General features: G+C 39.3%; 2 protein-coding genes across 6 annotated transcripts in view; one reads left to right on the top strand and one right to left on the bottom strand.

Annotated features, from left to right (window-relative positions):
- The window catches only part of nf1a (neurofibromin 1a), a 61,509-nt gene that overhangs the window by 21,434 nt on the left and 17,199 nt on the right, over positions 1 to 22,876 (top strand). For 2 of the 4 annotated variants that reach the window (XM_026312861.1, XM_026312868.1), the window contains exons 25-35: positions 113 to 294; positions 419 to 630; positions 852 to 1,013; positions 1,120 to 1,217; positions 1,725 to 1,860; positions 4,400 to 4,462; positions 7,925 to 8,083; positions 8,232 to 8,329; positions 9,223 to 9,369; positions 9,492 to 9,638; positions 10,424 to 10,534. In XM_026312861.1, coding sequence (XP_026168646.1) covers positions 113 to 294; positions 419 to 630; positions 852 to 1,013; positions 1,120 to 1,217; positions 1,725 to 1,860; positions 4,400 to 4,462; positions 7,925 to 8,083; positions 8,232 to 8,329; positions 9,223 to 9,369; positions 9,492 to 9,638; positions 10,424 to 10,534 — 1,515 coding nt within the window. Of the gene's footprint in view, positions 1 to 112; positions 295 to 418; positions 631 to 851; positions 1,014 to 1,119; positions 1,218 to 1,724; positions 1,861 to 4,399; positions 4,463 to 7,924; positions 8,084 to 8,231; positions 8,330 to 8,983; positions 9,067 to 9,222; positions 9,370 to 9,491; positions 9,639 to 10,423; positions 10,535 to 22,876 lie in introns of those variants that run through there. The other 2 variants (XM_026312877.1, XM_026312887.1) reach the window with 2 other exon arrangements.
- LOC113133884 (oligodendrocyte-myelin glycoprotein-like) lies at positions 12,569 to 21,559 on the bottom strand. Of its 2 annotated transcripts, XM_026312908.1 has the most exons (3): positions 21,387 to 21,559; positions 14,971 to 20,883; positions 12,569 to 14,532 (listed from the first exon to the last, which is right to left on the bottom strand). In XM_026312908.1, exons 2-3 carry the CDS (start codon positions 15,171 to 15,173, stop codon positions 13,542 to 13,544), a joined length of 1,194 nt encoding a protein of 397 aa, XP_026168693.1. In that variant the 5' UTR covers positions 15,174 to 20,883; positions 21,387 to 21,559; the 3' UTR covers positions 12,569 to 13,541. The 2 variants fall into 2 exon arrangements, with proteins under 2 accessions (XP_026168693.1, XP_026168685.1); XM_026312900.2 differs by lacking the exon at positions 12,569 to 14,532 and having other exon boundaries at positions 18,170 to 20,883; positions 21,387 to 21,542.

The raw sequence follows: 22,876 nt of genomic DNA, 5'->3' as shown, positions 1-22,876 counted from the left end.
AGAGGAGCAAAGGATGAAGCTTGTGAAAAAGGAGAATATGGGTCTGTACTGATGGTACATGTCCTGCATGGAAAAGACTTTTCTAACAAATTCTGTGTGTGGTGGTGTACAGGTACTTCACACTGTTTATGAACCTGCTGAATGACTGCAGTGAGGTGGAGGATGAAGGCCAGGCAGTGGGGGGACGAAAGAGAGGAATGTCCCGTCGCCTAGCTTCCCTTCGCCACTGCACCGTTCTTGCAATGTCCAACCTGCTCAATGCTAATGTGGACAGTGGCCTCATGCACTCCATTGGTAAGTTGTATGCTTGTCATTAGCATACAGTATAACTTACAACTTAATGGGGAAAGTTCTGCTGACTGTGGAGAGCCCTGCTGAGTTTTCCCATGAAGACCAGTGTTTAATTTTTCCTTATCAGGGCTGGGCTACCACAAGGACTTGCAGACTCGAGCCACCTTCATGGAAGTGCTGACCAAGATCCTACAGCAGGGAACAGAGTTTGACACCCTGGCAGAGACAGTGCTGGCTGACCGCTTTGAGAGGCTGGTGGAACTGGTCACTATGATGGGAGACCAGGGAGAGCTGCCAATTGCCATGGCACTTGCTAATGTGGTTCCTGGTTCTCAGTGGGTGTGTACCATTTGTTGGTCGATGGTTCTTTTCCAACCTTATGTTGAGAATGGGAGCAGTACTATAATAAGTCCACTTAGAATACAGTATGTGTTCAGACTTTTAGACAGTATTTTGTTTCATTAATTTTCATTCATTTATGTTGTGTGTAGAACATACAGTTCCTTCATATAGAATAATAAAAAAAAAAAGTTTAAAATGTCTCCCTAAAATGTTCACAGGATGAGCTAGCTCGAGTCTTGGTGACACTGTTTGATTCCCGTCACCTCCTCTACCAGCTACTATGGAACATGTTCTCCAAAGAAGTAGAACTGGCTGACTCTATGCAGACTCTTTTTAGAGGAAACAGCCTGGCCAGCAAAATAATGACCTTCTGTTTCAAGGTAGAATATACAGTATGACTCCTTAAATAATTAGAAATGCTCATACTCTACATAAAACATGGGCATAAAACTGACTGTATGTGTGTATTATGTTGTCCTATGTCAGGTATATGGGGCAGCATACCTGCAGAAGCTACTGGAGCCTTTATTAAGAGGGGTCATCACCACCCCTGAGCACATCAGCTTTGAGGTGGACCCCACCAGGTGTGTATCAGCATCTCTCCTCTGACAGCATATTGTATTGATATTTCAGATCAAAATAATCCAGATGAAAACTTTAGTCTGCTGTTACTCTTCGATACACAGCCCATGCATTGTAGGAGATTCCACAGTAAGATGGGCCTCTGAAACCACTCTGTTACAGTTTACTTCAAATCATGAATTTTGCAGCAGAAATTTCACATGATCATATATCCCAGGAAAAGAACTAACAAAATCTACTGACTGTTTAATTACCACTAATTGCTAAAGTATATAAACGTGCCTTTGAGTTATTTTAATTAAGTAATTATACATTTTTTGAAGTTTGCACTGGCCAAAATTTCTATCAACTCTTTATACAAAGTTTCGAATACCTTCTTGTTATCCAAAACATAAATGACTCAAGCGATGGTGTTTTAGATGTCATGACCTGAATGGAGTTGTATCCATCCTGACCACTATATAATTGGATCATAAGGCCTCACTAAGAGAAACTGCTTGATTTATCAGGCTGGAACAAGGTGAGAACCTGGAGGAGAACCAGAGGAACCTGCTGCAGATCACAGAGCGGTTCTTCCAGGCCATCATTGGTTCATCTAGCGAGTTCCCCCCACAGCTCCGCAGCGTCTGCCACTGTCTCTATCAGGTAGGCCCTCAATCTTACTTCGCGTCCCCCAGCTGCTCACCCAGCCTCATTGCCCTTACCTGTGTGTGTGCAGTGTCAGTTATACATTTCAAGCTTCTACCTCTCCACTCTGAGGTCACCTGGTGCTGCTTCACTTGTTGCTTTGTACAACACAAGCATTAGTGCACAGCTGGGCAGATCACTCAGCTCTACAAATTGTACTGGAGAGATACATTAAGACCTCTCATGTTTGGTCACTTTAATGTACTAGATGTTCTACATGCTTAGTTTTTACTCCCTAAAACTGCTGCTGAAGCAACATTGGACTTCAAATCTCATATGTGATTCAAAAACAGAACCTTGTTTTCCAAGCTTTTGCCATCACAGCAGGCCATTGTTTCCTGACGTCACTGTAGTTTACTGGAAGTGCTTTTTTCCCCCCCAGACAATACAATATAAGCACTGGCAGCATCAATGTTAGAGGACTGCAACTAACAATGTAACAATTATCTAGTAAGTTGACAAGTATCTTTTCCAGTTTTTTCCAGATTGGTCTATGAAATGTCCTGAAATATTTATATGTCCATCAGCATTTTCTAAAGATCAGAATGATATTCAGATTTTTATTATTTTTTTTGTTTATTCCTGCCTGACCAGTCAAAAAACTAAAAGGTTGTGATTTTGCTGGAATAAACAAAAAAAATTTGCTCAATGTTGTTCTCTGAACATTTTGCATACTCATTTAATGTCAATGAAAAACCTAGTGAGCAGTAGGTCTGTAGTCCTCATAATGGGTTTCATATTAAAGAACGGCTGTATATGTGTAGGCCCATGACTGGATGCTATTATCTACATAACAAATACAAATACAAATAACATACTAACATTGGGTGGTAGTGGAGCCTTATTGATGGTGGCAAAATCTAGTAAAACAAGGCTTTACTTGATGAAAACTAGCTGGCACCCAGGGGGATGACAGTGACATCTCCCAGATTACAATAAAATGGTTTCAGGGTCAGACTTGATGAAAACATCTGTGATCACACCTCATCCTTTGCACTACCATGTTAGCCATACTTCTTTTGGACCAGATGAGTGGAGAATATAATCATCTGCGCATTTGTACTCATCTGTTGTCTGCCACATCAACTGATCATAATCAGGCATTGAAATGCCTTGCACCGACCGTTTAGGGGGCATTTTGTGCCTTTATTTATTAATAGTATAGTATGTACAACCTATATTTGGGTGGAAGAGAGGAATGAGTTGAGAGAGAGGGAAACAACATGCCCCGCGTGTCCAGCCATGGGTTAACTGTGTGTGTGTTGGAAGTCATGGTAGTATGTTAATCCCAAAGCCAGCAGGGGGCTCTCTAGAGAAAGATTTACAAGTGAAATCAGCACCACCTGCTTGGTTCATAGGCTTTTTAACAGAAAATAGAAAAAATACTTACAGTGAATTGCATTGGTTACATAAAAGTAGCACACTGATGACTGTAAGCAGTGATACAGAGAGTACCGGTTTGATTTTTACTATGGGTCTATTACTAAAGAATGTAATGTCTTCAATTGGTCACTCTCTGGGCCCATTTCCACCCGCAGGAATAAAGCTGCTAGATGGTACATTATTTTTCACGTTGTAATGGTTAAGTCTTTTTGACTATAAATATCATGTCTTCCCAATTTGCCACTGTACTTTCATCTCACAGACATTGCAGTGCAGCATGAGGGTTGCCAGATCATTAGGTTAATTATGCCCTGTGCACTCTCATTGTCTGTCAAACCTGGCAGCTCTGCTAACCCTCTGTCAAATCAGATGGTTAAAAACATTTACAGAGGCATTTCAATAGCCTCGACATTTATACCAACAATGGATCAGGTGTGATCACAGCATAGGAGGATGAGTGCTGACTGGCCTGTCTCACGTGTATTGCTGTAGTCTAACCTCAGCACACATACAGCATTTCCACTGAAAATCAAGTTCAACTTTTCTGTTAATTCCACTTGAATGTCTGAGCAGCTTCATGCTGCAGCTTCTGCTACTGGTGCCATGACCTCACTACACTGAAAAGAAGCTCCACTGCTCAGTCTGCTCATGCTCAAAGACTCAATGAACAGCCTTTATAGTTATTCCACTTACTACTAATTCTTGCTTCATACCCACACCCATAACAGGTGGTCTGGGGATTTTGTTTTTCCATGTTAGCATCTTTGATTTCTCATTCTCCATCTTGAATTTCAGTTTGCAAGTGTGCGCACACACACACACACGCACACGCATTCTGCTCATGTCAATCCACATCTGCATGGACATGCTTTAAGTCCTGTGAGCAGTGATGAAAACTTTTCTAACAGCAGTTTTAATTTTTATGTGTTATACTAGATGTGAGAATGTGTTGTTACACCTCGAGTGGTTAGAGCTGTGTGTGTGTGTGTGTGTGTGTGTGTGTGTGTGTGTGTGCGTGCGTGCGTGCGTGCGTGCATGTGTGTGCGTGCGTGCGTGTGTGTGCATGTGTGTAGCTGGTGCTGTGACCATGATTGTGCTCATCTCTGTTCTGTAGGCTACTTGCCACTCTCTACTGAATAAAGCCACAGTAAAAGAAAAAAAGGAAAACAAAAAAGCAGTAAGTTTGGAGAATCTATTTTACCTTAGACACTTTCCCCCTGAAGCAAAAAAAAAAAAGCCTTTTTTTTTTGCATTTTATTCATTCGATTGTTTTTTTTTTTTTCTTCATTTAAAAAAAAAATGTTTTTAACTTGGTGTTTCTCTGGAAATGTTTTATTCTTTTCTTCATATTCAACTTTGTGTACAACCCTCTCTTAAAATCATTGTACTAATATCGGTGCCATTCGAAGTATTTTCAATTAACAGTTCCCAGGAAACAACGACATTCTCTTTTCTTTCTGGAGTCTCTTTTTTTGTGTTCTAGGAGACATTTTCTCAGAACATTTCATCACTCATATCATCATATGACTCATTTTAATAAATCGGCTTTCACATACCCCACACATACCTGCATGTTTCACCTGCCATAGCTGATATGACTTTATGGAAGACCTGAATGGTTTTTAGATGAAATATTCTGATAAACTGGCTTCCCTCTGCTCTGTCCCTCACCTGACTCTCTTTCCACTCACCATATATTAAAAAAGTGTCTTTGGATTTGATAGTGGCAGTTCTTCTCATTCAGTGAGCTAGAGCCAGAAATAAGGAAACATTTGTACCCCCAGGACAGATGTCTTTATCTTTAGTGTCCTGATCAAAATCTTAAAACACTATGAAATGTCAGCATCATGGAGTTGTATGGAGCTAAGCTGAAATGCCTCCGAATAGTGCACTGAGACTCACAGTCGCCTGAAGAAAGAGAACTGTGGCTGATTTTTGTGATGTATGGAGGCAGCGATTATAGGTTCAAAACCACACCAAGTTGTTATTAGGGAGTTATTTAGCAGTATTGTTGACAATCTGAGCAGGAGGAGACAGTTGAGTTTAATGCAAGAAAACGTGGGTTAAGTGAAACCAAGGGCATGTTTAATTGTATATAGTTCAGAAAACGACCAAACCAATTTTTCAAACTGAACAGAGAAGCGTTGCTTTCGAATTAAAAGCCCAGATTCTTAATATATGCCAAGAATAAACCGAATACAGCTGGCATCTGAATGGGGAAGTGATAATTCAACCAAAACGTCAAAATTTATGGTACAGATAAATTTTGGTTGGTGCAGTAGTGGTAGAAACACTGCCCATTTAAGTGTTCTATTTGTAAATGAAAAGTAATGACTTTTTCTCCCTGGTGTTTGTAGGTGTGTTGAGGAGGAAAATAGCACTAGTTTCTGTTGTGCAGTGTGGCTTCATGTGTCAGAATATTTTTACCTTGAAATTAGGTTAAGTTATTACCCTTATTAGTCCAACAATGGGGGAAATTCCATTACCACCCACAGAAGTACAGTGAAGTATCAGTGTGGAAATCTTGTCAGCTTTCACTTAAGTTGACTTGCCTGCTACAGTGGAAACACCACTGTTTAACAAGAGCAAGAGAAAATGATAAAGTGAAGTCACTGATGCCGAGATGAAGAAAACAAATGCTCCAAAATGGTGATAATGTTTCATGGAGCACACCATCTGTCCTTAGCTTGGCCAGACAGTATTTTCAGTGTTCCAGTGGTGACCCAGAATCACCTGAGGAAAAAAACCAAACCAAAGTATTAGAATATTTTTGTTTCATAATCTTATCCACCATATATTTGTGTTATCTGTTTTGTTTTGTTTTTTCAAAACACTGCAGCCTCAAATCCTGATAGATCTGAAGTTCCATCAGAAAGAAATATGCACACCAAGCAGGGCAAGCAAATGCCTATCATCAGAAAATAGCAAACTGGTATGACTTCCAAATGTCATCAACACGACATGGAGCCCCAGTTGATTTTTATCAAACGTTATGATTAATTAGAATGTAAGACAAAGTTAAGAATCAGTGTGTCTCCTGTGATGAGCTGCGAGGTCAGAAATATAGAAGACGAAACGATTGAACTCATACAAGTTACCTCAGATGTGTCTGTTGACATTTTTTTTTTTTTTTTTTACATTAAAAAAATATATTTTGATGTAAGGTTCACCTGACTGATCTAAATTGTTGAGTGACACTGTTGGAGGTTACTGGCAGCAGGAGCTTAGTCTTAGTCTCAGATGTCGTTCATTGATAATGGTATAGTTTTTCTCTCACAAGGCCTCATTTTTATTCTAGCTTTTCTCTACACTGCCAGCTAATTAAAACATGACGTTGTTGTATATATTTCCTCTTGTATCGTCAGCACGTAATTTTAAATTCAGTTTCTAATGGCATTGCTCTACATTTATCAGAAAACACACCATCCAGTGCAGAAATGTCACACCATCCAGTGCAGCTCCAACATTTGTTTTTCAACAAGCAATAGAAAATTAAAGAAAAGCAGGAATCCTGCACCGGGCATCACTGGAAAGGTAGGTCTGGTGAGCTGGTGAATCTATTTGAATTTGGCTGGAAATCACTAAAAATAACAAAACTTTCATACATTTGTTGTAAACAAAACAAAAAAAAAAAACATGAATTTTGACACCAAGCGTTGGAGTAATAATACATTTGGCCTTCATTTTGTCTTTAAACTTTTTTAGGTGTCTCCACCCATTAAACCTTTAGCAGTTTGCTTTTTAAGATCTTTGAAATGAAGTTACTTTTACTTTTGGGAATAATGAGCAGACCTACAGAAATATTAATGAAGTGGAGAATGAATGTGCCACATCTATGTTGTCAGTTTTAAAACTGAGGACCCAAAGAAAACAAATCATAGAATGATCTGGTTGCAGGTCTTATAATCCATGAGACATTAGCTAAGATCTTTTCACAACAGATATTGCTTCAAAACAAACTGTTCCAAGAGGGAGTTTGTATCTGCAGTCATTTTTGATTTTCTGGATGCCTTTGCAGCTTGATGAGGGACAGACTGAATTGTGTCTGATTCCGGAGCTTTTTACATTAGTTTGTACCCCATCTGACTGTGTCACCCACAGCTCTGCTTTGGATGGATGGTCACCTGTACAGATCATCCACTGCTTTGCAGCACAACTCATGGCTCTACATCTGTCACCCGCTTTCAGTTTCTGTTGTCTTTTTTTGTTGGGTTGACTTCCACTTTTCATTCTTCACCAGCAGAAGAGATAGTTGGATTCCTTGTCTTACTCTTCCTCTCGTCTCTTTCTCGGGCTGTAACTGGAGCCAGACCCTTGTCGCTTAAGTTACGGCCTAGAATGAACTGGGATTTGTTTCTAAGTGTCTCTTCATATGTCTGCCTCCACTGTTCCTTCTCCTGAGACCCACATCTTCACCTACTTTTGCTCTCACATTTATTGATACATGTATATTTTGTTATTCTCATCATTTGCTCTTTTGGTGTTTAATGTACTGAAATCCATTTTCAATATTTTCTCGTTCCCTTTGCTCAAACCTGCTCCCCCTGCTCAACCCTTGTTCTTCTGTTTTATCTGTTCTACATTTTCCTGTTTTCCTCTCCTGTGTCTTCCCCTGTTCCCTCTATTCTCCTTCACACAGGTGGTGAGTCAGCGCTTCCCACAGAACAGCATTGGTGCGGTGGGAAGCGCCATGTTTTTGCGCTTTGTCAACCCAGCTATTGTGTCCCCCTACGAGGCTGGCATCTTAGACAAGAAACCGCTGCCTAGGATAGAACGGGGACTGAAACTCATGTCCAAGGTAAGGCTGATTGCTGCTGACTGGCAAAAAAAGTTGGTGAGGAATTTGGAATGGAATATTAAATTCTACTACTGTGCCATTTAGTTTAGTTACACTAGCACAATGAATAGTTTTTAATATACTCTTTAATTTCTATCCTTTCCTTTAGATTTTGCAGAGCATTGCAAACCATGTCTTGTTTACAAAGGAAGAACACATGAGGCCTTTTAATGACTTTGTCAAGAGCAACTTTGATGCAGCCCGAAGGTAAGCCACCTGGAGCATGATCCTGACCATTCATACTGTAAACACACAAAATCCCAATTTGTTGCCCATTCATTTAATTGGGATTTGATGGAAACATCTTTGCAAATGATGGTCCTGAGGCCACTACAAACCAGGGATTAGTTTTTATGCCAATCGTGAGTCAGATCACTCCAAAGCATAACTGAAGCATGAAAATGACCAGCCTAATACAGACATCATTAGATCGGAATGGTACAGTGTTCAAGACATTTGCATGTAGCAGTCCAGAGAGAAGTTATGACTGATGAGGGAATCTCCTATGCCTCAACTTGGGAAGCCACAAGACCTCACAAATTCACATGGCTAGAAAACACTTATCTTTAGCTCTAGTGGAGTGAAGTCAGAATATGAAACCCTCTTTTCTTTGGACCCTTAAATCAGATAAGGAAAAGCCCCCAAAAAACACTCTGCAAAAATAGAAGAAATCTCAGGAAGAGCAACAGAGAAAGAGTCCTACCAGGATGGACAGCTATGCAATAGTCTGTCATGTCATGTGTATAAAATAGAGCAACATAATAAATTTACAGTGTTTTGTCAGAAAGACAAAATTGTACATTATTAACATATGCATGACATGAGGAGCAACACCAAGTAACTTACAGGTGCCATCAACAGACCTGAACTACAACCATATCTTCACCATAAAGACCAGGAAAGAGGACAACAAACACAGGAGACATTATTCTAAAGGATGATATGTAAATATAGACGTACTTTTAATGACAATATTGCTATAGACTTTCACTGGTGTTCAAACCTGACAGAGTATCATTAAAAACTAAAGCAGTGAGGTGCTTGGTGTAGAGTATCTTCCCTCCGGAGGTTGAGTTTGTTCGGCCTTCCCTCAACCACAGGTTTTTCCTGGACATAGCGTCTGACTCTCCACCCAGCGATTCGGTCAACCACAGTCTGTCCTTCATCAGTGACGGTAATGTGCTGGCCCTCCACCGCCTGCTGTGGAACAATCAGGAAAGGATTGGCCAGTACCTCTCCAGTAATAGGTCAGGATCTATGATTTTATCTATCACACAATACTAGCATGTTTTGCTGTATGACCTCAGTACTGAACTTTTATTTAATCATTTAATCATTAATCAAGGATTAATTATTATCTAATTTCCAGGGACCACAAGGCTGTAGGCAGGCGTCCTTTTGACAAGATGGCAACCCTACTGGCCTACCTAGGACCACCTGAACACAAACCTGTGGCAGACACTCACTGGTCCAGTCTCAACCTGACCAGCTCCAAGTTTGAGGAGTTTATGACCAGGCGAGTTCCCTGATAGTGGCATATTAACATGAACATGTTTCTTAAGGTCCTCTTTCTGTTACGTCTCACAGTGCAAGAAAGTGACTCCAGCACCTTCTGTTGAGCCTTTTTTTCCCCTTGTGTAGTTGTAATGTTTAACTTTATATCCACAGATTGACTTTTATTTATAAAACTTCACTTACTGCTTTATCGGTTGCTTAAAGGATCATGTATATGATTCATGTCAGTAATTTGCTTTGCCTAACAAATGGTACAGTTAGAGTTTCAGATTCTTAGTGTTGGTTGTTTTAGGGGTTCATCTAAATGTGGCTTCCTGGGCTGAGATCTGTTTCCTCTTTGGTTTCCTTTAACCACTAACCACCATGACTTCATGCTGAGCTGAACTTAATGCTAAAGTTAGTGGCAGTGTGCTTTTGTGCTTTTTCAGCTTTTTAGAGCACTCCCTCTGTCTTTCTTTATGTCGTTGCTTAAAGCTTATCTACAGTTCAAAACAAAAGGTATGACAATATGTTAGAGTTCCATTTGAGAGGTTTATTATGGTCAGTTACAATTAACAAGGCACTGGCTTGAGAACTGAGTGCTGGGATAATTGATGATCTTACGTAAGGTGACCGGGAAACAAAGAGGAGGGAGGAACCTGTGATAAATGTTGGTCTGATCGGAAATACGGACACTGTGCACGCATTGTGCTCATGTATATGGTTTGTCACAATAACCACTCAGGGCACTCAGTGAAAAGTACAGGAAGTGGTAATTGATTCCTAGCTCTTTGGTTTGCTCTCCAGGCACCAGGTCCATGAGAAGGAGGAGTTCAAAGCCTTAAAGACCCTCAACATCTTCTACCAGGCAGGAACCTCCAAGACTGGGAACCCAGTGTTCTACTATGTGGCCCGCAGGTAGGACCTGAACATGCATCTTCCTTCTCACAGCTAACATTAACTACACCACTTGTTGGAACTGCAGAAACAACCAGTCCAGTCTGACTGTAAAGTGGCGTTAAGAGACGTTCTTCAACTTCAACAACAAATTTTTGTTGAGAACACACAGAAGCCACACAAATACATTTTTCACAAAACTGAAACAGTGTTTTAAACACTGTTATTTTTAGGCTTTCTCTGTTAATCTAGTGCAGATATGAAAGGTAAAATCATATCTGTACTTAGCTTTCATAGATATTTCACAGTTATTAAATTAATTAAAAATCAAAAGTTCTAACTAGTTTGTCCAACACAGAACCTTTCACCTTATATTTTTGTTACTGTTGTAATTTAAGCTTCTTTTAACCTTCCTCTTAACTGCCAAAGCAGAATCTGCGTACCTCAGCATAATGTTTAAAGTATTTACATTTTTATTGATCACACTACTATACATGTTGTAATAATAGATGGTCATTGTGAGTTAAAGAGAAAGTAAATATAGGTTGGCCCTGTAATTATCATTTTCTAGTTACCAAGTCATAGATTAACATATACATTACTGTGTTTTAGAAATAAAGCAACAATAATTTTAAAAATTGCTTTAAATAATTTTTATTAATCGATAAATTTCATACAAAACGCATTGAAGAGAAAAAAAAAAAACCTAAACCTCCAATCATGGTGCTGAGACCACCCTTTACTTTTAAAACACCACAAGCTCTCCACTTCCACACAGTTTCTCCAGGTGCTTGTCTGGGAGATTGTTCAACTATCTTGAAAAAACTGCTGCAACTCTTCTGTTGGTTTAGTCTGTCACAGCACCTTCTGTCTGATCAGGGCTCTGTGGCAGCCACACGGCCTGCTGTGGGATCCCTCTTTCTTCTCTTCTCTAAAGATGTATTTTATGACTCTGCTGGTATGTTTTGATTCATTGTCATGCAGCAGAATGAGTTTGAGACTAGACAGCCACCTCCCTGATTCTGTTGTGTGGTGCATAAGAATCTGAACATCTAAAGTGTTTTAATATTAGACTAGACAGATCTCATGATTTTAATCTGACATACCTTATGTCACTTAAAATGTTCTGGAATTGTCATTCAGAGAGCTACTGGTTGTGGCACATTTTGCAGCCACATTCTGAACAGTGGTGACCACAGATGGTACTGCAATGTCAAGCCACCACTAATATATACCATGTGTAATATATTACCCACAAACCTATCAGACAAATGACCACATGTATAAAAATCAGCATAATAACATGTACCTAAAATGACTGAAATCACCCTTGGCAGAAATGTATTTAATTTTTGAATTTTAGTTTGAATTTAGTTTGGCTCATGTTTCATCTGCTAACATGGATACTTAGTCCACCGCCTGCTGTAACCACCCAAAAGTTAATTGCTGTGTTTCAAACAGATTCAGCTTTCAGACTGATGAGTTCCTGCTGTGATGCATTTCATAACCACTCAGTACTACTACTACCAATTCTTAAATCGACCCCTGTATAAAAGCAGAAGCATAATATTGGCTATAACATTTTTTCAGTCAATGTGAATTTATCTTTAGTCTATTTTAACTGAATGGCAGCAAACTCAGCAGTTGATACAAAACAAATCTAATAGCAGCTGTAGGATTTGAAGAAAACAAAAATATTTTAACATTTTGTTTTTCCACTGTGTAACACTGTCCCATAGTCTTGGAGCTTGGGCCTGAAAGAAGGGTTTTATTTGGGAATTCAGCGTTTTAATTTAGGGCTCATTTTCACCATGCCCATTACTATTAAAATACTTATTATAATTTAAAATATTTCAAACTTTAATCTCAGTTGTCCACCACTGACTTTCAACTGGCTTTTGCGTTCCTTGTTTGAAGCAAAATAAGTAAATGAATAAATAATTCAAACTATTTGTCCTAAAGTTGCCACACAAAAACAGTCTTAAGTATGTTAGTCTTAAATCTAACAAAATGTGCCAAAGAATGTTTTTTTTTTTTTTTTTTTTTTTTTTCCTCTCTAACTAAATGCTTACACTGCTGTCCTGTATAATTACCAATGCAGCTGCTAGCACTGCCAGGAGCCATGCAGGCGCAGTCTATCAGCAGGATAACAAAATGCTTAATATATTGTAAGCCCATTTTTAAATAGGCTGTAGAGTAGAAAAACAAAAAGCCCCCAGCATCATCGCCATTAAGAAACACAGTCACAGCTCAACTAAATATAACACAAACATGAAAGAACTTGATGCGTCAAACCTATTTTGGAGTACCTTTAACAGGAATGCACTACATTTACATCTTTGCTAAACATTTGGGCTTTCTTCCTTCATCTTTTCACCATGATGAATGTGCTTTTTTTTTTTTTTTTTTCTGAGTTTATTTTGTTGCAGACTCTATTAGTATTAGCATTGTATGTTTCTGTTGTAAATCATGTAGTCTCTGTTATTTTATTTTTTTTATTCACTGCATACATGAACATCTAAAGCCATTTAATGAACTCCTAATGTAATCCTTAGAATCCTTTAATTGAACTAGCCCATTATTTGGAACATATTTGTTGTGAAGACATTTTAGGCTACTCAGGGTGAGATTGAGCCAGGGGTACCAACAAGCTAAACCAAATGTTATAGCCTATATTGTAAATCGATGCTGCAGCACAAGCATCAGTTTTATGAAGAAAGCATAGAGCACAGCACCGTGTAAGCATTATATTGAGTGTAACATTGACCATTTGAATACTATTTAGACATTTTGAGAAGTTTTCTGTGTTGCAGGTTTACACCGTTCTTCTCTGTGTACAGGAACGTGAGTCATGTTGTACATGTTGAGCTAGTTGAAACCACAATAACTTTATGATAGTGACAGACGACGCCAACAGTCCGAACAGGTTTTACGGTGGTGAAAATGCAGGTGCTAAGTGGAGTTACTTGGTCATATATTAAGTGTCCAAAATAATATGGTAGTATATTCTGAGTCCAGTCCAGGTGGCTCAGAAAGTGTTGAATGCTGTTGTCATTACTAAAATAGACAGAATCACAGTTTGCTGAGTCTCTACAAATTGTCTGTGACCTTTATTCCGTGAGTTAGCTACTTTTGGCTTCTTGGTTAAAGACCGTGGCTGTACTGTTGTGCTTGTGTGTGCAGAGAAAGTGTCAAAACTTGTAGAAGATGCCCAGACAAACACTGCGTGATCCCCCGACTCATTCACTGCTCTCTTGTCCTGATATATTCCAGTCTCAAACAGTGCAGATTTGGCCTGGTAACCTGAGGTGACCTCTGCTGTTCTTACAGGTGATTGACCCTCATGCCCTTGTCCTCTGCTATTAACCCAGAAAGGTAGTTCAGTGAACAGCGCAGAGTGCCACTCCCTCCCTGGTGTTGCCAGATGGGTTTGTCCACAGATTGGCTTTGTATAACAGGGGCAGCCTAATACAGTTGCCTGGGTATGCTCCGCCCATCTGAGGAGCCTTGTTATGTTTTCTTCTTCCTCACAAGCCCAGGGGTTATCCCCAAGTGTAATCACCTGCAGCCCCATTAGCTTGTCAAAGACCCCCTCTGGCAACCAGGAGAAACGATTAGCATGCAGGTAGAACTGAGCCAGCCTGGGAAGCCGATCCAACGATCCAGGAAGGATCTGCGCAAGATAGTTATGTGACAAATCAATGCTCTCCAGATTGTGCGGCATATTTGTGGGCACAGTCCAAAATCTGTTGTGACTCAGGTTGAGAGCTTGGAGACTGGGCAGTGTGTTGTTGATAAAGACCACTCTTTCCAGCTCATTGTCGGAAAGGTCGAGCACTTTTAGGTTCCAGTGGTAAGCTGTGTCGTTTTTGTCGAGTGAGCGTAGATGGTTGCCCACTGCTCGAATGTCCCACAAAGACCGTGGCAAAGAAGGCGGCAGGCTCTCCAGGCGGTTGTAGGACAGGTCTAGGGTTCGCAGGTGGGCATAGTGGCTGAGCTGGCTGTCCAGACCTTGCAAGCTGTTATAAGAACAAAGTTATGTACATGTGCATTTAACATGTGAGGGATGCCATGTTTGTGACACTGTTGACATTTTGTTTAAGCACAAAAAATAGTTGCTTCTTTCAGCTTTTCCCTAGATTTGTTTTCACACCACTCTAGATATATAGATATTTCCACACTTCACGTTGCACTGTGAAAGCATTTGATCTTCTATAGTCATCTTAGAGGCTGGCACAGATTATCACAGCTAAATATTATAACAATTAATTTTCATCCTTTTAAATTTCTCTTTTTTTCTATCCTTGACCTCTTTAAGAAAATAATAGATCTTGGGATAATATATTTGACCTCTTTTTGGTTGTAGAAGTAAATTTATACAATCTGTTACACATATAGAACTTTAGCAAATGTCTCGCATTGTAACATGATGACACTGCCAAGCTGTGGCTGATTACCTGTTAAATGAGAGGTTAAGAAAGTGAATGTTGTGCTGTAGACCAGGTGGCAGCTTGGTCAGGCCTCGTGAGGAGCAGTCCACCGCGCGGTGTCCACGGGCACAGGAGCACACTGAGGGACAGACAGATAGCACCCAACCTCCAAGCAGCCCACAGAGCAGCAGGAGGAGTAAGCAGTGCAGAGGGGCAAAGCAGGCAGCCATGGTCACGGCTCTGCAGAGTCAGAGACAAGACTTACAGAGAGGGTTACATATCACGAGGCAATTATAAGGAAAAAAAAAAGGTGTGGTTGAAGAAAATAGTAAAAGAGTTTAAATGTTTTCATGTGGAATAGATTTATTATAGTTATTCCAATTTTATAGATTGACTAATTCATATTTTGCCCTCATCTTAGTGTCCTATTTTGATTTTTTTTTTTTGTTTTTTTTGTTTTTTTTTGTGAAAACTGTCTTTTTGTTTTTATCCAATTGGGAATCATTTCACCTGATAATTATGCGTTGCACTGGGTTTAGAATTTATGTTTCTCATTGTCCAGCCAGCTCGAAAATACAGTAAAACATATTATATTCTTTTCATAGCACTGTGTCCATGTCAGTAGAGATTACCATTCATGTTATTTTCAGAAAATATTTAATTCAGTCACATATAATACACATTTGAATTGAATGCCAGAATATCTCTATACAGCATTTTATGAGAACGCATGGCATTTCTGTAATTTGTTCTCAAACAGAAAGCACATATGTAGCTGGCAACTTGCTCATGGTGTGCTTTAGTTTTGGCAGTGTTGTGGGCAAGTTGCACAACTTTGGTGGCCGAACAGCTGTTGGATTGATTGCCATAATAATTTGTGCAGTAAAATGAATCCTAATAACTTTTCATCTACCTTCATGGGTTTTCAGACAATTAATCCTACTGACCCATCAGAGTTTGTATTCTACAATGACGTTAGAATTTTGCCATTGTATCTAGTCTGTCTTTTCAGCATCATTTGGTTATAAGCTCTGATGAAGTTCCTGAACCGGAGTCCTTAAACATCCATTCCTCCTGAGACTTAGTTTGATTTCAACTGAGCTTTCGGTCCTCCAGTTGCTGAGCTTTGTGAATATAATTAGCCTCAAGCTGTCACCAACATGCAGTAAACCTAACCATGTTCATGACTGAATGGATTAATTGTTTGAGAAAAGTTAGCTGCTAATACATGTGAACTGCAGCAGAAATGGCTGTCAGATCAGTTTAACCCAGACCATCCATCAGGCCTTTCTGTCAGGATCAGTCCTGTTCTAAAGTGAGACATAACCATCCTGCTCCTGATGCATTTTAGAAGGGTGCTAGTCACCCTGACTGCCAACTAGCTTGAAGCTCTGCCAGTGGGACTGGTGCTCAGTGCTGCAGTGAGACTCAGTTCATACAGTTTATATATATATATATATATATATATATATATATATGGTCCTCTGCTGCAGGCATTTGGGTTTAAAGACTGAAGGTCTGTGTGTATTTCAGTTCCCAACACTGGCCTGTGTGATATGTTATTAAGACCCTTGAAATGTGTTCCAGAAATTTCCTCACGCCATTGTCTTATTCACCTGTGATTGTGCCGACCTAACTACATTACTTTGTAGTTAGGTCGGCTGAAACATTGTCTTGTTTTTCTCTAAAGTCTAAAAGATTACTTTGTCCTGTGTCTCATCGTAATACTAAAAGGAGCAATCTGCATACCGACAGAGCAGGGAGTCTTTCCCTCATGAGCCAGCAGAACATTACGGCATAGTTTACAGCATTAACAGGATTCAGAAGGAAAGTGCACAGTGCCCTGCCCATCAGTTGTATGTGGGTCATACATTTTTCTTTTTCTTTGCATTTGGAATCACTCACCTCATCATGTCATCTCTCCTTTTTGCCTGTCGCATCCAGCTCCAGCTGTTTTGTTCCTTGGTATTTTATCTCAGCTGTTGGAGGGTTACGGTCTCGCGCTTTTTTTCTGGATGTTGTGGCTGTCGTAGCATGGCATTAAACATGCTGCCTGCTAGCGCCAGCCCCCACCCTGCTTTGCAGGCTCTCGATGCAGTTGGAGGTCTGGGTTAGGAGAAGGAGAGGCATAGAAGGGAGAGAGAGAGAAATGCAGCAGCAAGCCAGCCTACTCTGCTGCTGCTGAGGCAAGCAAGAGCTGCATGCTTATGTGTGTGTTTGTGTGTGTGTGCACGCTGACAACAGCATGCTTCACACAAGCTAAATTTCTCTCCTATGCATGTGCTTTTTCACACCTTTGAAGAAGCTATAGGTCTCAGTTTGGCTGCACACCACATTTCTGGTTTGTCTTAGAAACACCAAGATGCAATGTTTTTACTACAATTGTCAGTAATGGAAAAAGAGATTTGATTTATTCTGTCCCCAGGATTTAAGTTGTATTTAATATATTTAGTTACTCATTGGTGAATTTGGTTGGTGAGGTTAGCTGGTGTGAAGCATGCTGTTCTCATTGGTGAATCATGTTGTTTTATTGATTTTTAAAATTGCCTTTCCTTAAAGTTTTATTAGCCCTTATTTTTATGATAATTCAAATGTCACTTACATTTAACTTTCCCTTCTTTGTGCAGAACCCTGAATCTTTTTTTAAGCCATTATTTCTGTTTTAGATTAGGCTGTCTGCTTTCAGCTATAGACAGGTGTCTAACAAACAAAAATGTGATCTGTGGTTGTGATGAACCACTGGAGACTGATCAGCTCAATCAGCAGCTCTCCATTCCTTTGTGTAGCTTTATGGTGAGTTTCAACTCATTGTTCAGTGTCTGGACTATAACTCCACTGTTCTGATTCACTGTTACCACTCCCATAGTGTCTTATTTGACTGCAGTGGGCAGTAGGAATAAAGCTCTAATAAGCCACTACATACTGAGCAAAATTTACAATACTAGGTTTCCAGCTTGTAATGAAACTAACTTCAAGACTTATTGTTTAAAATGTTGTTTAACTATCACTTAGGATGGGCTAAAATGGCTAAATAAATCATTTATTTTCTCCTTGGTCTGCCAGGTTTGAATCATTTTAATTGTTAATTTTGTTGGAAACAAGCACTCAGTGATCAGTGGTAGAATAACTAGTGTTTGGAGGTAGGTTTGTTTTTTTTTTTTTTGTTTTTTTTGCGACATGCAAAACCTCAACCACTCAAGACACGTGTGACATTTCCACTAGGCTGTTTTCTTTTCACTTACAATTTAATAAAAAGCATCAAGACCAGGATCATTACTAATATACAAAGGAACAAGATGATCAGACCCTTTAATTAAGAACATAAAGATGTTAATTTTGTGACTCATGCCCTAAAAATAGAACATTATGAAAACCATGCAACCACACTGAACAGAACACAACTCCAAAGCCTACACGGCACTAGACAACAACAGGCAATATAAGAGGCCACTGAAAATCTCCCTGCAATGGTCTTGCTTTTGTGTTTTTATTATTGTAGCTAATTTGTGTTTTGATGCCTTAGAAACAACATAATGCCAATTTTAGAATTACATAAGCATCATAAAGCAGTATTATACAGTTATGACTAACTGTACTGTTAAAGTCGGATATTGAGAAAGTTTAGAAACATTTCACTTCAACATTTACATTTTGCAACATTTAACAAAATGACGATACTGTATCATAAAAGGTACTGGACCTTCTCTCTCTTCCACTGCACGTAACACTTTTCAGACAGTACATTGAGACAAAACAAAAATGTGACCAGATCTACACCTTGCTTTTGATATTACTTCTGAATAACATCAATGTCAAATGTCTTTTCTGTATTTCCACTTTGAAATTTGTTTAACATCTATGCTGATATTTAGAAACCACATATATATTATACATACATACATACATACATACATACATATATATATACATATATATTAAGCCTATTGTTTTCACAATTATTAGTCATATTAGTCATACACTATTCTGGGCCCATGCTGTACCTAACGTGTTACTTTCTTTCTGCGTCTGTAGCAAGATAAATATAGGGGCATCCCACGTGCTTTGTGGTTATAGTTTCGACAGCAGCACTTTTCCACAGGTTAGAGGGCAGAAGGTGTTTAGACTTACACTCCAAACGTCAGGGTGACATTTCTATTTGATTGTTAAATCCAGCAGGGTTTGGTTTGAGAATCCCTGACATGTTGATGGGAAGAGGGTAAACTGTCTTGACTGTAAATTAGAAGCACTTTAACATAATGACCTCTGCATCATTTCAGCTTATACATGACAGTGAATGAGGATTTTAAAATTTAAAGAAATACTTTGTTGTTGTCTGATATACATTATAATCTTATGGGTGCTCTATGGCATTCCTTCCTTTAAATGTTATCTTCTATGTTAATGATATACTGCTTTTTTTTTTTTTTTTTTTTTTAATTTGCATTAGAGACCTAGATAACCATCACTTCTCTAATCATGATTTCCTCAGAGAATGACAAGTCCATTTCTGGCGTCAGTTGTTGCTGCCTAGAACGTAAAAAGTAGAGCTTTAGGAAATGCATCTGTGGTGGATGCATTTGGGACTTTGGTGATTAAGTTCAATTCGTTAAGGCTGTCATTTGGTTGGAGTGTTTTTAGCAGCATGAGGTGGACTACGGGGAATTTGCAGAATCTTCACTGAGGTTTGCAGCATCTGGGATGTTGTTTATAGAGGGTGGGTTGGTAATTTGGGAAGAGGGCTCTGAAACGGAGTTATCAACTGTATCTAGAGCGTCTCCTGAGATTTCCATTTCTGGAACAGCTATAGTAGTCCCATTGGTTTCTTCATTCTCTTTAACAGATGCAGGCACTGTATGTTTATTTCCAAATGTAGTACCTGGTGCCATGTCTTCTAACTCCTCACCCATTTCTGGGAGCAAGGACAATCTTTTGGACAACCTTTGAGGCAGGAAGCTGGCGAGAGAAACCCGATTAAGTGACCTCAGTTTTACCGCACCATTGTCAGCGCCACTCTCCAGAAATGGTGACGGACCGGCCCAGTCTGTACTCTGCTGGTTCTGAAACTTCCGTTTCTTTATGAAAATAACCAGAAAACCAACCATCATCACTACCAGGGCTCCACCTATTATCCCCGCCACTATTTTACTCTGGTTTGTGTCCTTGTTCGACTTCGCCTTTTTTTCTTTTCTCTTGGCGGTGTAAATTGAAGTCTTTATCATAGCCACTGAAGTTTTAGATAAGCCTGTTGATTGTGTGGCTGTTCTTGTAGTTGTAGGTGTGTTCTCAGTCTTGATAGAGGTGGTTGCAGTAGAGATAGTGTGAGTAGACTCTGCTGGACGTGTAGACTCGTAGGTCATTTTATCACTGTTAAATTGGAAGGTTGATGTCTTTCTTGTGCTTTGACTTTGTGCGAAGCTGGTTAGCACCGAGTGTGTCCTTGTAATTGTGGTTGGGTTGCTGGCTTGAGTAGTTACAATCAGCGTAGTTGTTGTTTTGTCTTTAACCTGCACCTCTGTTGTGGCCTTCTCACTTGTCTTTGAGTTGTTTAACTGAGAAGAGTTGGAATGGGCTGGAGTTGCTGCTGTTTGAGTAGTCAGAAAGTCTGTCTGTGGAGGTGTTTGAGTTGTTGGCAGTGAAGTTTTAATGCAGGGATTTGTAGTTTTTTCTGCTGTTGGAGATTCATCAGCTGCGATGGACGGTGTGATGTTAGGACCTAAGACTTGTGGATGTAAGTTAGACACTTTGTGTGTTGTCATCTGGCCCTCAGTGGAGTTAATTGTTACTTCTCCGGTTGTCACACTAATGAAGGTCTGATTCTGGTGAGATGACTGCGCAACGCTTGTGGTCAGGGCCAACAGCCAAATAACAATCCCACTTAACAAATCACCTTTCATTTTTTTTTTTTCTTTCGGTCTTCTGGCGGCTGCTGTGTTTTTGTAGCTAGGACAGAGGAAGTTATTTAATCAGAAATGTGCACCTTGTGAAATCTATAATTTGACAGGGCAAAAAAAGTGTTGTATAGAACATGGTGTTACATCATTTCCTCAAAAGGCGACCAAAGAGAAATGTGTTCCAGGGGTACAGGCTGTTTTGAAAGCACTTTCATCAGACTTGAATTTACTTTTTTCTTCTGGTCTTTAATTACATTTACTATATTAAAATATCTTAAAATAAATTAGATATTCAGTTAAATTAAAAAAAAAAAGGAAGAGCTTGCTTTAATAACATGTTTTTAGCAACTCCACAGCAGTTTAGTTGTGCTTTTCACCAATAAGTTTTGGTGGAGGAACTGTTTCAATCAATCAGATATGTACAGTACAAGCTGTATATTTATCTTGAATACACTTTTTTGTGGAGTTTTATCTCCAGCAGCAATCCAAAGTACTCAAGACATTAGGTGCACAAGACTACATTAATAATTTAAATTATTAAAATGTACTTACCAGTGACTTCACACAGACAACCTTTGTATCCTGTTAGCTGTGTCGTTCAAGGATATATTCAAAGTGAAATAGCTGTAGAATATTACACTGCTGGCTGGCTGTCAGTAAGCAGGAACCAAGAGCATACAGTGCTACTCTCTGCTGAAAGACGGATTCTTGCCTCACTTACAGGAAGCATGACAAACTGACAAACTTTTTTTTCACTCCCCTGCCAAATATAGTAGTTATTTCACACCTACTTTAAAAATGTGTAACAAAACACTGAACTGTATAGAATTGAATTGAAAACATCTGTAAGAAATTTAGTCAGGCATTATAAATAACATATATTTCCACCATAATAATCATTCAAAAAGAAACATTTACACTTTTAGTTTTTGCTCGCCACACCTCCTGTACATCAGCATAGGCCGTCTGGCACATCGTTTCTCACAATTAATACTTGCTCTGTCTTTAATATAAATATAGAGCTTGCAACCTGAGTTATAAAGTTTGATTTGAAACATAAGACACTGACACCATGCAAAAATCTATTTATTTAGAACCTTAAACAGGCTCTTTTTTTGTGTACACAGGAGTTCTAAAAGAGCAGGAGCATTGGAAAGTCAGTACAGGTTAGAAGTCACAATACTAAACTCACAGAAGCAAAGTTTAAAAGAGATTTATTAATACAACAGGGAGGACATTGAACCCAACTTTCATTTCACCATGGTTTTGACTAGTCACAAGGTCCCTGATGTCATGTCCAGGAAGAAAAAAAAATTGGTATGGACTATAAAAGTGTGCTAATGTAGTTGTTTTTCTACCTTTCTGTTTCTTAAAACAGTGCATCCACTCAATTATGTTGTAAAGCAAGAGCATTAAACAAATCAAGCAGTGTTACAGTAAGTATTACATAGTGTAAAATACATTTAGCATATCATATTAGATATTTAAAAGTTATACTTAACTAATGAAAAACATATACCTCATTCTTTTGAAAATATTTGTTTTTTATGCAGCAGGTAAAGTTGGCTAAGACCTGTTTGCTGACCAAAGATCAAATTCTTGCCCAGAAAGTATAGTGAAGGCTTTTAGTCTGTTTGTACTGAAACACAGGTGTCTTCCTAACATTCCAACTTTTTAACATTGTACTGATCATTTATTTAACTTCTGTGGGTTGAAATAAATCGGGAGGAAAAAAAAAAAAAAAACCCCATCAACGCAAAGCACATCAGCTGAACTGTCTAATTGCTTTTTGTCTTGAATGATGCATGTGGAGGTTACTGAACTGCAGTGACCTCCTCACACAACAAGGGGCATGTCCTCTAGATCCCTGGGAACCTCGAGACAGGAGTCCCTTGAACTGGAGCTCTGCATCTGACTGGCCATCGCATCTGGGTCAGAAACCATTCCTATGGCTCCTTCCTCAAGTCTTGGCCCAGCCTCCTCCCTTGGCTGTGGTATTTCCGCTTGTCTCTCTTCCTCCATATTGCTCTCTGCTCTCACCT

Source organism: Mastacembelus armatus, chromosome 13, assembly GCF_900324485.2.
Source record: "Mastacembelus armatus chromosome 13, fMasArm1.2, whole genome shotgun sequence".
NCBI lineage: Eukaryota > Metazoa > Chordata > Actinopteri > Synbranchiformes > Mastacembelidae > Mastacembelus > Mastacembelus armatus.
Note: the sequence above shows the minus strand (reverse complement) of the source record. Positions and strands in the feature narration are given on the sequence as shown.